Source organism: Pholis gunnellus (genome assembly GCF_910591455.1).
Source record: "Pholis gunnellus genome assembly, chromosome: 2".
In the NCBI taxonomy this organism is placed as follows: Eukaryota; Metazoa; Chordata; class Actinopteri; order Perciformes; family Pholidae; genus Pholis; species Pholis gunnellus.
Window position 1 is genome coordinate 16,981,722 of NC_136536.1, and position 15,102 is coordinate 16,996,823.

The 15,102-nt window shown below is 40.7% G+C and overlaps 1 protein-coding gene across 1 annotated transcript; it reads right to left on the reverse strand.

The window, feature by feature from the left end:
• Positions 1-162: 162 nt before the first annotated feature.
• Positions 163-14,721, reverse strand: wrap73 (WD repeat containing, antisense to TP73). Its single transcript, XM_079168313.1, has 13 exons — positions 14,588-14,721; positions 13,922-13,991; positions 13,446-13,598; positions 12,063-12,179; positions 5,112-5,184; positions 4,255-4,358; positions 3,948-4,034; positions 3,248-3,382; positions 2,471-2,548; positions 2,295-2,394; positions 2,054-2,179; positions 1,198-1,389; positions 163-573 (listed from the first exon to the last, which is right to left on the reverse strand). The coding sequence occupies exons 2-13, from the start codon at positions 13,988-13,990 to the stop codon at positions 461-463; spliced, it is 1,347 nt and encodes a 448-aa protein (XP_079024439.1). The 5' UTR covers position 13,991; positions 14,588-14,721; the 3' UTR covers positions 163-460.
• Positions 14,722-15,102: the final 381 nt, after the last annotated feature.

Here is a 15,102-nt window from a genome sequence, read left to right on the forward strand (position 1 = left end):
ACAAACCTTTTTAATAAACTGAAAGATTTCGATGTACAAACTTTAGCAACTCACCGTAAGCTGTTATTTATGACAATTTATTCAAAATAATTACACAATTTCAAGGTAAAACACATAGAAAATACTTAAGTACAGTGAAATCTATACAACTTTGTAAACCTCTATCTTTTCACAGTGTTCAAAACTAGTTTTTCAGTACACATTCGGTTATTTAAAAAAAGTGATTTGTCTGTCGCTCGGGAGGAATATCATGGCAGGTTTTTCACGTTTTTGACTTGAACATCCCAGTAACCTGCACTGAGGGCCTTAAAAACGTGTCGAGAAGCAACAATTCAGCATGTGAAAGTTGAGACTTTGAGTCATTTCGTCGTCACCATAACACATTACCGGCCAAGTGTGTATTGCCAAATAAGCTAGACCTGTAATCAAGTTATTCTCGAGACCTGTGCTTCTTTGTTATTTACTTGTCCTCCTGGTCGATGTCCATGTAGCACAAACACAGCTGCTCCTTGCCGAGCAGGATCAGAGAGTCTCCACTGCAGTGCCAGTGTAGAGACTGGACCTGTAAACCACCTGGCAGAATAGAGAGAGGGGCAAGTGTTGTGACCACACATCTAAACATACACAACATGAAGGTAAAATAAACCACTGTGCATAACAATCCACATTCAACTTTGTTCAAATTGTCAGCCCTAACAAGTTGCATTGATTCTGACTTGGTGCTATGACAATTGAATTTTCTGTTGTTTTTTTACTTGCCGTTTCTCAGTACAACACACACACCTTTCAGGCTAAATCAAAATTAACTGCAGCATCACAGAGGAGCATCAAAAAGGTAAAGATTTCAATTCTGACACTGGTGGGACATATTTCCTTTGCACAGGAAGAAACAATTTGAAAAGCAAAACTAAAAAGGAACAGTGTGTAGAATTTAGGGGGATCACCTGGCAGAAATATAATGAGTATGTTTTCTTTAATGTATGTTTAGCCTGGAAAATAAGAATTGTTGTGTTATCTTTACCTTAGAATGAGCCGTTTATGTGTACATACAGAGCGGGTCGTCTTCCCGGGTTAGGGTTAGTCATTAGAGAGAGACGTTACAGTGCACTGTCCTCCTTCTAGATCTGAGAACACCATAATAAAGCTGTGTATTCCAGCTGCTTGACAGTTTCAACTCTTAGTGGCCGAGCTCGTTACCTTCAGTGGGGACTTGGACAGAAACGCAGCCTGCCGGGGACCAGAGGTAGAGTTTGGTGTTGCCTGTACACAGTGCCAGCCGGGGCCGTCGGGGGTCCCACTGAAAGCAACGCACAGCCGATGTCTGCTCAAGCACAGCCACCAGGCTCAGCTTCTGCATGTCCCACACCCACACAACACTGGCCATGTTGTCTGAAGTCAGAGAAACACAGATACATATTATAGAGCCATGGAACACTAGCATTGCAGCAAAAATAAGTTAACACTAAAGTTGATGACCAAAAATGTGGAAACTGTTATTTACATATAATACAGTATACAGCTCCTACAACTGCCGCCAACTGCCTACCAATGACAAGTTAGATTGAAGACTTTTAAAGATTTTTGAATGCCATTTGTAATTAAAGTTGAGCCCAACTTTTCAATAACCACATTTGAAGAAAAAAATGACTTGGGGTGGAGACAATTTTGCTCAAATGTTTATTGTAACAATAAACATCTGCATGACGTTAATGCAAGATGCATACAGGGAATTATATAAAAAAAACAAATGTTACCAATTATTTTGAGGATTTAAAGTTACAAAAAGTTTTTTTCGTGTTGATTTTGGCGGTCCCTGTGGACGAACATCCCTTTAAAAGACCTCTCAGTCTGAGCTGAAGGAGTTTCTGGTGAACCTGTATGACTTCCCATGTCTTAACATTCTCAAGACTTTTGAAAAATTGCTTTTAGACATTTAAATACCCAATATGATGAATGATGAATGAATTCAATGCCTTTTAAGACTTTTTAAGGGTCCTCAGGAACCCACTTGGGTTCAAAACGACAGTAAAAGTGAACAGCTGTGAAGTTTTACCATTTTTGGTGGCTAGATAGCGACTGTCTGAGCTGAATGCCAAAGTAGAGACACCAATCTTGGGGTTGGCTCGGTCCGGGTCAGGTTTGACCACAGGAATCTGGACTGGCGCTGGGCAGATCTCGTCTGGAGTAGTCAAGCAGAAAAAATAGAGTTTATATATTGACACAATTGGTTAATTGACCTCTGTAGTTTTAGTCAAATACTGCTTTTAGATTACTCTCTTCAAAAGCTGACATACATTTGCTCTGGGTGTTGAAGAGGGTGGTGCCAATTGTGATGTGTAGCGATAGGTCATCAGTTCCAACAGCTGTCCTCTTCTCCACTTCCTTATACACAACCTTGAAACACAACAAACAGTTAATAATTGAACTGCAATACCTTCAAGGCTCGTCACGAATGCTGGGAAATACTCACTGCTTTTGTGTTGTTGATGGACGCTGGGTGCTCAAACTGTGTGATTTTCTTCCACGAGATATGATTGAGGATGCGCACCTGACATGAGGGTAATAAAGTCTCGTCATTTACTTTGAACAGATATTGATAACATAACAAATCATATTATAGGATTATGTCAAAACATATATCGGACACTTGATGAAAAAATTAATGAGCCCCATTTCTCTGAGCTCCACCAATTTTAATCATCATTGTCCGTAAAACAGGTCACAACTGCATATCTGAAAAAAGTTGTATAAAGCCTCTTGTGGCTCAAAATGTAGCTGCGCAGCGCCTGATCAATTGCTTCAAGTGTCATCACTCATTAGTTGGGGCTGACGACTTCAAGTTTTAAAATGAAAAAAAAAAACAATCTAGGGGTGTGGAATTAGAGAAAAGTGACCTTTGTTCCCTGTTCCTCATTTCTGCTTGAGACTAGCAGCTTGAGGCTACATTAGCTACTAGCATGACACATCTGAATCTCTGACTAAACTGTCCAAGGTCGAGCTGCATTGTGGATAATATAGGTGACCAGTTTTGACAAAGAAGAAGAAGCTAAATGAAAAAATGATCCTTTCTTCTAAAACTGTCCATTGTGCGTCTGATGTTGTTAGAGCAGTGTAAATGCAATGCTAAACCTGTGGAGTACTATATGAAGGCACATGGCTTTACAACCATTACTGATAGTTATGTCCTTTCAAGCTATAATGTGATCCTATTTTTCAATGTCGACAGCAATCAAGAGTTTGTCCATACTTTTTCATCAAAGCTGCCAATGGCCAGGAACTGGCTGCTGGGGCTCCAGGTCACAGACTTGACACCCAGCGACCACTCATAGGCACTGTAGGTCGACAGCAAGCGGCCATCCAAAGAATACAGCAACACCTTGTACTGTGGGGAGGATACAGCCTATAGGTTAATTTACAGTCCATGGTTCTAGGTTGTTTTATTGACAAATTGAGCTGTTCAGAAGAGGATGCGGCGAGCTCCGCGGCACCGGGGCCAGTGTGTATCGGCCTGGCTCCGTGGTGGCTGATTGATCGGAGCACCTGTGACCTGATATCTAAAGGCAGAAATAAACTTCAGCAAAGCCAATAAAATATAAGATAAATCATGAATTCCTTTAAGATTTACAACAAAAACATTAACATTTCTTAACCTCTAAATGGATAAAGCGCTTTGAAATGTGGCATCAAAGCTCATTGAGTGAATCATTTTGTGTTTGTTTCTTCAAAATTAACCGGTTAGTTAGCGGTTAAAATTAACCAAAACGGGCAACCCTGGTCAGAGCATTTAATTAATTGATGCTGTCAGGATGTAATGAGGATTTCATACTTTAAATACTGATCCACTGGAGCAGATTTTAGACTTTAGTTCCTGCTCAACAAAACTAGCAAGGCCGTTAATCTATCCTGTTCTCTTGTGAAGTGTTAAGTCTGTAGAGAAAAGGACTCACCTCCAGGCAGCTATCCCACACTGCCAGCACACAGCCATTGGGAGACCACTCCAACCCTGCCAGGTCCTGCGTCTCAGTCTCAAAATGCTGTGAGAGAGTCAAGTTAAATAAAATCAATTTACACTACAAATTAACAGAAAAAGTCGCCAGTACATGTGGCTGTGAAGCTTGTACATCATGTAGCAAATCATTTTTTAGATGTTTTACTAAATCATATTCCTACCGTCGCATACATTTCGATTTCTTCACTGTTGCCGACTCAAATGTATAATCACGGTCATAAAACTCAAGTAAAATACTTACTTACCCTAAGTAAATGCCAGTCGTCACACACAAACACACTGACATAGTCTTTGCAGTCGCGGCGTTCAGCCAAGGCCATGTAGCAGCCATCTCTGCTGAAATCTATACCTGTGGGTGAAAGATGACGGGAGAAAGCTATAATCAGACCAGTTATGGCATTTAATCAGAAGTATGATACCTTACAATGACAAGTACACCGTAACAACAAATGCATGTTGAAAAAACAAACAAACCACCAACTATAAATCAACCTAGAAGGACGTGCTTTAGTTAGGTTTAATGCTTACACAGTTTAAGTATATTTAGCTTTTGGCCACTTTCTTCAACACTAATTCAAATTGATTCCTCAGAGGAAGTTTAGAAACAGCAGCAGCAACGAATAAATAAATACAATGGCGCAATAAAACAAACAACGTTGGCTATAAAAAAGCCTCGTGGCTTCCTGTTTATTTCATCCAATGTAATTATCCGACACTTCGGCACCATCAGGTCGGTGGTATGCAACTATCACGGCCACGTTATTTATATGACGGTTTAGAGGATACACAGGTCGCAGAGGGACATAGTATTGCATGCTGAAAATGAGGAGTGACATGGACAATCATTTTTCCCCCAAGCTGCTGACAGGCCTGTTATGAAGAGCATGCCCCATTTACTGAAGAGGGCCACAGCTGTCAGCGAAGAGGACCATAGTTTGGCCTCATACCCCGGGTCGCGCCACAAGGTAAAGAATGGCATGTGATTCCTGGGGCATGCCGAGGCACTCAGACCAGCGGCCCTGCTCCCAGGTACTCATGGTTATACATATACAATCATAAGCCACAGAAAAAACATATAAAGCAACATCATTCTCATACTGACCTTTCTGACATGCTTTGGGATACTTGATGTAAGACACAGCTTTGGTGCACAGGGACCAGACGGTGACTCTCAGCTGTCAAGGCACCAGAGGAAAGAGGGGGAAAAAAAAAAAATCACTGTGGATGATCTCACGAGTGAAAGTATGACAAGCACACCGTACTGCCAGGCAGCGCAAAGGGCATACATACATCCAAGTTAATGCTGGACTTTACACGCCAATACATGTATAATGTGAATGACTAAGAGTTTGAAAAAAATATCTAAATACAAGACAATAATGTATTTACAAAGGATCCTTTTACTCTGGTTATTGAATAATTGTCCAGTGGACAAAACTGAGGTCATCTAGAAACTGTGTTGTTACCCAAACAGGATTTTTGTCTCGAAATTCTTGTTACTTACCAGCAGACGTATACAGTGATAGCGATATCTGTGATAAGCTAAAATAACAGCCATTCTGATAAATCTGTTGTTGAGTACAGCTCAAAACACCACATGAAAAAGAAACATTTTGGATTCCAGATGGGGTGTTGAAGCAAACAGTGATTTTACAAGCCACTTTGAGAAAACCGCACGACGATTGTGGACCAGATACCCTCTCTACTAGACTTCTACATATCTAAATAAGATAAATTCGACTTCTAGCTTTCGGTGAGACGTTCTTAACTGCGGCTGTGATCTAATGAGTGTTTTCTATGGTGACTGGGCGTCAACAGCGACCTAATACGAGCTCAATAACCAGGCTGCTATCCTTATGAGGCCTCTAAGTGCTCCTCTGCACCCAAAGACGTTTCCATCAGCAGAACAGATCCAGACTACAGGCTAGCATGGGCCACCACGCCCATTAACGGCTGTGGACAGAGTGCCTTAGGTCTTTGAAGAGGTCCATCATAAATCTCTGTGAGGGATATAAGACACTGACATGGAATCTGTCCATCATTAGATGGATGGCCCTGTTGGGCCCTGAGTGTGTGAAGTGTATTTCCACAGGGGATGAACACGTATATTCAAGGGGTTGCAGTAGCTGACAGGGATCGAAAGAGATTATAACCATTAAATTAGGACATGAGCAAATATTAAATGAACAGATCGGAAACATCTCGACATGCAGGATCAGTCCACTGATGTAATGTTCGACAAGTGTCGCACATTAACAGCAAGTTGCACAGCCAGCAGGTTGTGTACATTCCCACAGATGAGAAGCAGAGCCAAAGAATAACTATCTGGCCACAAGTCGGCATAACAAAGACCACGTGTGCTAATGCTCAGTTTCGACAGCTGTCACTCAAATACCAACCAGTCTCACTTCAACGAGATCGGCGGCACTCAGCCAACAGAGAAGCATATTTGACTAAAGCACCAATACGATGTGTTGTATCTTGCCATTCAAGAAGAGTGTTTAGGTCTGTACTGCTGTACCGTTGCATGGGCGTTAAGGTGTTCACAGAGAAAGCTGCAATCCCACCGACAGCCTACGATTGCTTCACATTTACATACACATTTGTATTACAGATACAGTGGTCATTACTAACATAAAGTATCAAGGGCATGCAAGCACAACACCGGACCATTACGGGTGTTGAATGCATGGCAGTCATACCTTCCTTTACAGCTTACAGTAAGCCAATATACTGTGGGTGCATTAAGCTATGTGGGATCATGTTTCGACCATTAAGATGTGAAAATGTTTAACTTAAACTAGTTGTGTACGCCTCTGGAGAGATCCCTGTATGTGTATATATACACACACACACACACACACACACACACACACACACACACACACACACACACACACACACACACACACACACACACACACACACACACACACACACACACACACACACACAATAACATAATAATATAAATATAATTAAAGAAATAGTTTGGCTATTGAGATTTGAGCCTACCCTTAATGCTGTATTTTGCATTAGAGAATGTGCAATGCTAAAACTACTGAAGTGACGAGGCTTTCATCAAAGTGTCCAGACAGACATTTGAACCTTGCAAAGTCTGTCACCCAACTGGGCTGAAGTGTCGACTCTCCGGTTTGGTCGAGCCATCCAGCTGTGCAGACCCTGTAATAACACCTCACTGCACGCTTCCTGGACATCCCCCTCAGACATGGTGCCATGGTAACAAATGTCAACATTGCTCAAACACAAACACTCGTACACTTCTTGAACCCGCCACATAAGGGATGAGTGGAGATCCAGACCTGAAAGGCAGTGTAACTTTAAACTCGGTAGGCGGGTGGGTAGCATGAAGAAAATAGGTGGGAAATGCTTTTCCATGTGGGGTGCTATGCAATAAGATCCTTAGTTGGTAAAGCTACACTTTAGATGAAGTACCCTCACCAAAAGGTGAGCAGGAGCTTGGGGATGGGGGCTAGGGACTTGAGGGTGGCATGAAAAGGCTAAACTCAAATATAACAGCTGCTGGTTATCCATCAGAGATGGAAAAATTCCCGTCTGTGCCGCGGTTAGCATAACTGCAACTGGTGATCAGTAACGGCTGTAATTACAGGCAAGTGCATTTTCTTTAGTTTTGACACTAAATGTACAAGAATTCCAGATCAGAGAGGCTTTTAGTTATTTTTATCAAATGGGTGGTTTTCTAAAAAAAAGGGGTGGAGGCGCTGAGAATTTTTGTTTTATAATAGATAACCTGCAAATCCCTTTGAGACTGTAACTGTAATCAGGAAGTGTACGAATGATATCCACTTGACATGTTATGACAAGACAATCTTCTTAAGACACTGCCAAATGGGACAATTAAAGCTAATTTCTTCCACTTAATATCTATTAGCAAGTATTCATAACAAGACAACCAGGGAATTCGGGAACCTTACCAACAGCGCAGCCTGTAAGAAACATGAGAACCACAATCAGATGTGGACCACAGTTACTGACAGCAACCTGGAATAAAACCTATCTATCAGCCATTCTTGTTGCTGGCCTATGTGAGTGGGAGAGAATGGGCGAGTGTGATGCCATATAGGCCTATCTGTCAGCAGAGGATTAGACTGCAGGCATTCCACATAGGAAGCCATCTCAAACCAATATAGCCTATTTCTCCTGTTACAGCCTCATGATTCTACCAAGGAACTGGAGCCTCGTGCAGCCCACACATAGGTATGGGTGAGCTATTGTCCCGTCTTGCAGTGAAGCAGCTGCCTACATTTGCAGTTTAGTCCAGTAGCGTTGTTGCCAACAATGCTACGCGCTAGCATGTCTCCAGCAGTACTGGCCAAGAATGCTATTGCTAATCCAATCCCAACAATGTTTAAAAAAAAGAAAAAAAAAAAACACATTAGGGAAGTCGAGCTCAATGATGTCCTTGGCTGGAGTTTTTCCACCCTCACTTTATCACATGGATTAACGTGGATGTGCGAGTGGCATTTTGTGAGGTCCTAAGATAAACGACAGGAATGGGAATTCAAATAGAAGACAACTTGCGTGAAGTCTCACAAACACATAGGTTAGGTTTCAGCAACGAGACTTTCTATTAAATCAGTGACACGGCGCCATCCCATATTTAAAAACAACTGTTATTTTCAACACGTCCGGCTCAAAACTCATTGTAGGTCTGACTTGGGGCCTTTGAGGAAAAACTCAAAAGCATTTCTAGCTGCCTGGACAAGCGGTCCTTACCTGTAGTATGTCTACGGCTGCCACCCTGTTAGCACTAGGGACACAGTATGCTTTGTCATCCTCCCACTGGTATACTGTCAGTTGTGAGCTAATAAATTACTGTGTACCTGCCAAATCACAAAGATCTGACAATATTCTGTTTGTGTTTGAAAAGAAAACAGACAGTCAGACACACAGCCAGCTAAGCAGATTTACTGACACATAGACAGACAGACACACACACACACACACACACACACAGTGGCACGATCCACACCATAGGCAGCTGTCCCTAAACAAGTTAATATAGCAGGCTGTTTATGAGTGGGGCTGAAATTCAAACCCGACACGAACACCCGTCTGGCACAGCCTTAATGAAATGTTGGACTGGGGTGAAGGTAAGTTCAGTGGACCCCTTGGCAATGTGGTAGCCGGTGCCTATTTTGCCTCTGTTAAATTAGTTTTTCAAACTCGACTACTAAAGGATGCTAAGTAACGTTTAGTGGTACTCAACTTGCGGCTCATATTTAGCCAGGTGATAAGGGCAGTAAGTAACACGTTGTTGAATGCACAACAGGCGAGAGGATGTTGAGACATGGACTACCATGAAAAGCATGTCATTATTATACCATAACAAACACCCACCAGTGATTTATATAAAGTCTCGACAATCAAGAACGAGGAATAATATGTTGATAACACTGTGTCAGGTCTTGACATTTTCCAGTGACAGAACCAGTACAGGATTACCCATCTAAAGAAACAAATGTCTTACTCAAAAGGTTGGAAAAAACAAGCTCCACAAAACATCTAAAAGGTGTTTAGGGGAATACTGAAATAGGGCTGCAACTACCAAATATGTTCATTATCGATTAATCTACTTATTTTCTCTATTAATCGTTTGGTCTATCTGTCAGAAAAAAAAATTTTTTTTTAGGCCAGAATCATCAAACTGCTTGCTTTGACACCACTCACAACAACTGGTATCAGTTCATCTATACAACTAGAATTGGTAAAACCCCCACAGATCTCCGCTCTCTATCATCATCTCCAACAGTAACCGCAATTTACGCTCTAGCAACTTCATCAACATGGTCCTTCAAAAGGTCTGCACCGTCTTCGGCCGCTTCTCGATCCAGTTTGCTGCTCCAAGCGACTGGAACGAGTTGCAAACGAAGCTAAAACTCCAAAACCCTCATTCCGTTACCGCCCTTCAATAACTCTTTACAAACGATAGTCTCTGATCACTGCAACGGTTTCTGAGTTTGCTTCTACCCGATACCTTGTTTTTTATATATTGTATATATCATGTTGTTATTTTTGTATGAGATTAATTGAGATGTTTCTATGTTTTATTAGTTTCTAACGACTTGCTTCCTGTTGCTGCCTTTTTGGCCAGATCGTCATTGTAAAACTTTAGATATTGATCATTTGAACTACAGTGCTCTATGCAGAGTCTATATCTTCCTCCGTTCTATTTCTTTAAGACGCAGACAGACACAAAGCAGACATGCCACAGACACTTGCACTCCCTGCACCCTTCTCCAGACCAGACACAGTTGTGTGTTGGGCCACAACACCTGTCAAATGATTCCCGGAGTCAGGTTCAGCATGACAGACACAGCCCAAGACGGTGCCCCCATCATATTCCACACGTAGCTGTTATAGCTTCTCACCCCTTACAACACAAGCTTACTATGAAGTGAATGTAAACCAGGAGTCAAGAGGACTTGAATGGAACTAAACACATCTTTATTAGTCTGGGTTCAATTCAGATGCAGACTGTTATAAACAACACTCAAGGTCTCCAGACTCTCTCTCTTCATTAGCCTGTTTTTGGCAGGAGGGAGCAATTGTCACATTGCCTTTCACATGACGCAGATTTTAAGTATTTAAAGTAATGAAACGAAATCCGTCTGGAGGTAAAACTGATTTAGTGTACCGTGTTATATTTAAGGGTCAATATTATGGTATGAAAGAATTTCCAATAGAAACCCCCACTCCTATAAAGGACTGCTTGATCATACTGAAAAAAACAAAAACATTAACTACATAATTCTTAAGGCCACGATTAACAAAAACCCATCCATCCATCCCGACATGAGCTCTTTACAGATTCTGTATATTGGTGTACAGTTAAGAATTGCAGTACAGAACTATCGGACTTTTTACAAAGCTAATATCAGTATCAGACTAAAAGTCAGTCTTTGTATAATACATTATTGATTCATTGATGTGTACACAGACGTGAGGCGCGGAAACACCACCAGCCAAGCTCCGGTCAAGTCAAGCTGAACTTCAGCTCCTTCTCATCCTTTGCTTGCCTCCTAAGTGTGAACTGTGATTTGATATCACTGCATTGAGACTATAGTTTTCATAAAATGTAAGAAGCATGACCAAACAAGACCATTTTGCTCAATGGCAGTAGATTTGTGCACTACTTTTGCTACGTTTATGCCTAGCCTTCACACTACACTGGCCGTTTTAGTTTGAAAACTCCAGGGTTGCGTTTTAGTGTGGATGGGCAGAAACAGAGACCCGTGTTCACGTCTTGATTGGCTCTTATCAGTCGAGTCACAACGTGTCCATCCCTGATTCGTCACATCTCTATGGAGCGGACGTTTGAAGGCATGGTTTGCAGCTTTGAGGAGGGCGGTTGACATGAACACGGAGGACTTTCCATTTGCTAGCTGTGCTTTTTTCCCCACTAAGTTTGTCCCCGTTTTAGTGTGTGTGTGTGGAAGACAGAGGACGATCTTAAGTATCAAACAAGATACTCATATTTTCTGTAACTAAGCATCCGCAGAGTAGACAATCTGCCTTCCTGTTTACACAGCACATGCCTGCTGTACACGAATGATCACGCGATATGCGTTTTCAGGCATGTTAGTATGGCGAGAAATTATTATCTTTTTTTTTTTTTAAACGCTTGTGTTTATGCTTTGTTCTCAAAACACGGTTTTGTAAACAAAAATGTATTAGTTTGGTTGTAGCCTAAGAACATCATTAATAGGAGTTGCTGACATAGAAAATACCAGACATAGATTGGAAGGGCATATCTACATTGCACCCATGTTCCAGAGGTACTTGAGACCCATGTATGACAGGACGCTAACAGGAGGGGAACTATGAAATCAGGCTGAATACATGCAGCAGGTGGGGGGGCAGTGTAGGGGCGGTCAAGACAGTCTCTGGTGTCTGGCTATTTTCAGGTCCCCCTTCCTTTGCGGGCCAGCAACAGTTGAAACCAGACAAGCATATGCATAAACACACTTTCGTGTGCATGAATGCATGCACGCACCAGCTTCACACTCACATGGAACTCGGTGGTGTTGAGAATGTGACGTCCGTCTGGACTCCAACGCGAGGAGACTAGTCCTATTGAGCCCTCGTCAATCTTACAGTGCCAGTCTGGCTGTTCAAGAGACCACACCTGAAGAGAAACACAGAGTGACAAAAGGACAGCAATCAGCCGTCACTGATGATACCCGTCATACGCATCCTGCATCTCCCTAAACTTGATTTTAAACAGTAAGAAACACTTGAGCATCAGAAACCATGAAAGACTGGCGGTGGATCCCCCTTCAAAGGTAAGCTACTGGCTCCGTGATGCACACAAGACGGACGTTACACTAACGTGCAAAACTTGTTTTTACCACTTCAGCGCTTTAAAAGATAAGAGTAATTATTACAGGCTCCGTCTCTCAATTAGGATGCAAGTTTTTCAAAATGTTTGTGGATATAAGTAATAACCCTATTTTACATAAATGTCAATTAATCATTAACAAATTAATTTGTTTTATATTTTAGCCTTCTAAAATAAAGAGGACTTGATTTAAGTGAGAAATAAACAGCAGGGTTCAATAAATTAAATATCCATTTGTATTGAGGAAACAAAAATGTGTAAAATGATCAATGTCACTGTTAAAAAAGGATTCATGGAAAACAGTTTCAACTTTTCTAAAATAAGAAACAACTGTGATGTAAAACAAAACATGCTTTAAGTAACTGCACTTAAGTGAAATTTACAAAGTTACTCAAACCCCTCCCGGTGAAGACACAGAATGCATATTTTGAAGGGGAAATATTTGTTGAAATGATTTTAATAGATTGTTAAAACAAGATGTGGCGAATTATTGGCATTATGGCCTTTTAGTAGTTCAATGCAAAGCATTCTGTGCAAATAACATCCAGAGAGCACTTCATCTCATGTTTACCTGTCTGACTAAACTCTAGCTAAGAAATTATAGATTTTCCAGTCACAAAAACAAAAACAAAACCACACAAACATACATTCCAATCGTGTTGTTTAAATTAAATTGTCTAAATGATACTTTCAAATATTCACCAATAATATAGTTTTTTCATTTCTCCTCTTTATTGTGTCCAAGATCTTAATGATTATATGACAAAGAACGAATCAAATAGGTCTTAAAAACATATATGTACATTTTAAGTGCTCTATTAAACAATACAAATCTAGTATTTTGTTTGGGCAATACTATACTTTTTAAGACTGCAACAAACCATTTCTGTTATTGATTTATCACTCAATGACTTATTAGATGTCTTAGTTTATTGTTTGATCCATAAAGTGTTCGTCACAATTAATGAACCATTAACAATATTAACCTCACAGACCTACCACCAGCATTTACACCACATGCCGAGTTACATACTCAAATTCCTGTCTGCTCACCTGTACCAGTCCCCTCTTGTACATAGCACAGAGGATAAATAGAGAGTCGGAGGACCAGTCCATGTAGGATATCTGGTCCAAGCAGGTGTAGAGCTGTAGGATCTGCAGTGTGCTCACGTCTCGCACCACCAGCCTGTACTGCACACAGGTAGCCTGACAAGTACAGCCAGAGAGAACAACACTTCTAACTCACTTCAATTTTATAAAATAAGATATTAGTCCCACAGTGGGGACACATACAGGATTACAGCAGCATAGTGGATAGTGCAAACAAGAGACATAGTAAAAAACAAGATCAAAACAAGTATTATAAGTAAGTAAATAAGTAATAAACAGTAAGGAATAAGTAAGTAAAAAGGTAAAAATCCACAATAACAAAAAACATGATATATATTCGTAACTAGCAACCTAACCAGGGAAATTAAGTTAAGTAGTATTTCTACTGCATTACACATTATCAAAAATAAAACACTTACCAAATATTTCCCATCAGGGGAAACTTTGCAGAGTTGGTTGGATTGCTTAAAAACCTCAGAGAAATTCATCCTACGCAAGAAAAACAAAATACAGTTATCACGATAGTTATCATTGTTGTAATATGTAACCTAGCTGCTTGAGAGATGTACAGTTTTGACAGACAGCCTACTGGTGTACTTCCCAAATGTTAACACGTGATGGCACCATAAGTCCAATAATCAAACACGCTTCTCGCCGTAAAGATACACACAGATACACAGAAAAATAAATGGTTCTTCTGTCATGCAAGAACAGTCATTGCATGGGGAAAGCACTGCGTAAAGACGGATTCATTCAAATCCAAACTCAGCAAAGAGAATTGAGCTACAGGTAGCTAAGTTAGCCTAGCATTAGCTAGTTGGCTTGCAATTAAAAAAGTAACGTTAGCCACACATCAGCCCAGTCTAAATCACGACTTAAATGCTATTTCATCGTCGAGCTATTACTATAATATAGTTCACGTCTAACTCTGTAGATAGAAAGAAGAACCGGTAATGCTAACGGTAATGTTAGCTGTTTGTTAGTTGTCACTGGACTCATTCAACACTCACGTTAGCATATAACGCTATTAGCAATTTAGCAGTTAGCCAACCTTCACTATCTTTACCCTAAATGATAGAACTTACCTTTAGCGGCTTTTGAGTTGCTTTCGTCAATTAAATGAGATTTGAAATCCCCACGAGCAGTTTAGAAAACTTTTATTCTTCGCATGATTGTTTTAGGGGCACCGACTGTTGATCTAACTGTTGCTAGTTTGTTTGTATGAGCCGATGATGTCATACCGGTGCTGTCCAATCAAATAGGTTCTGCTGCTGTATAGTGCCTTCTGGGAAATGTAGTTTATTATTGTGTTTTCTCTTTTAGCTGCGTATATGTGTCAGCGTGTGCATGTGTATGTAACTTAATACATAAGGAACAATATAATATTGTTTTACAGGCTAATCAGCTTGCCATGTTGTAGGCTAATATAATTGGAATGTTTTTTTTATTTATTTTTAACCTCATCATATATCTATACTTTTTCATGTAGTCTGTGAATTGTGTTTTATTCACAGAAGCTTGTCTTTTAGTCAACGGCACAAGATAGGCTAAATTACTTGTCATATTCAGCTGGAAAAGGTTTTCCCGCTTATGTGCACCC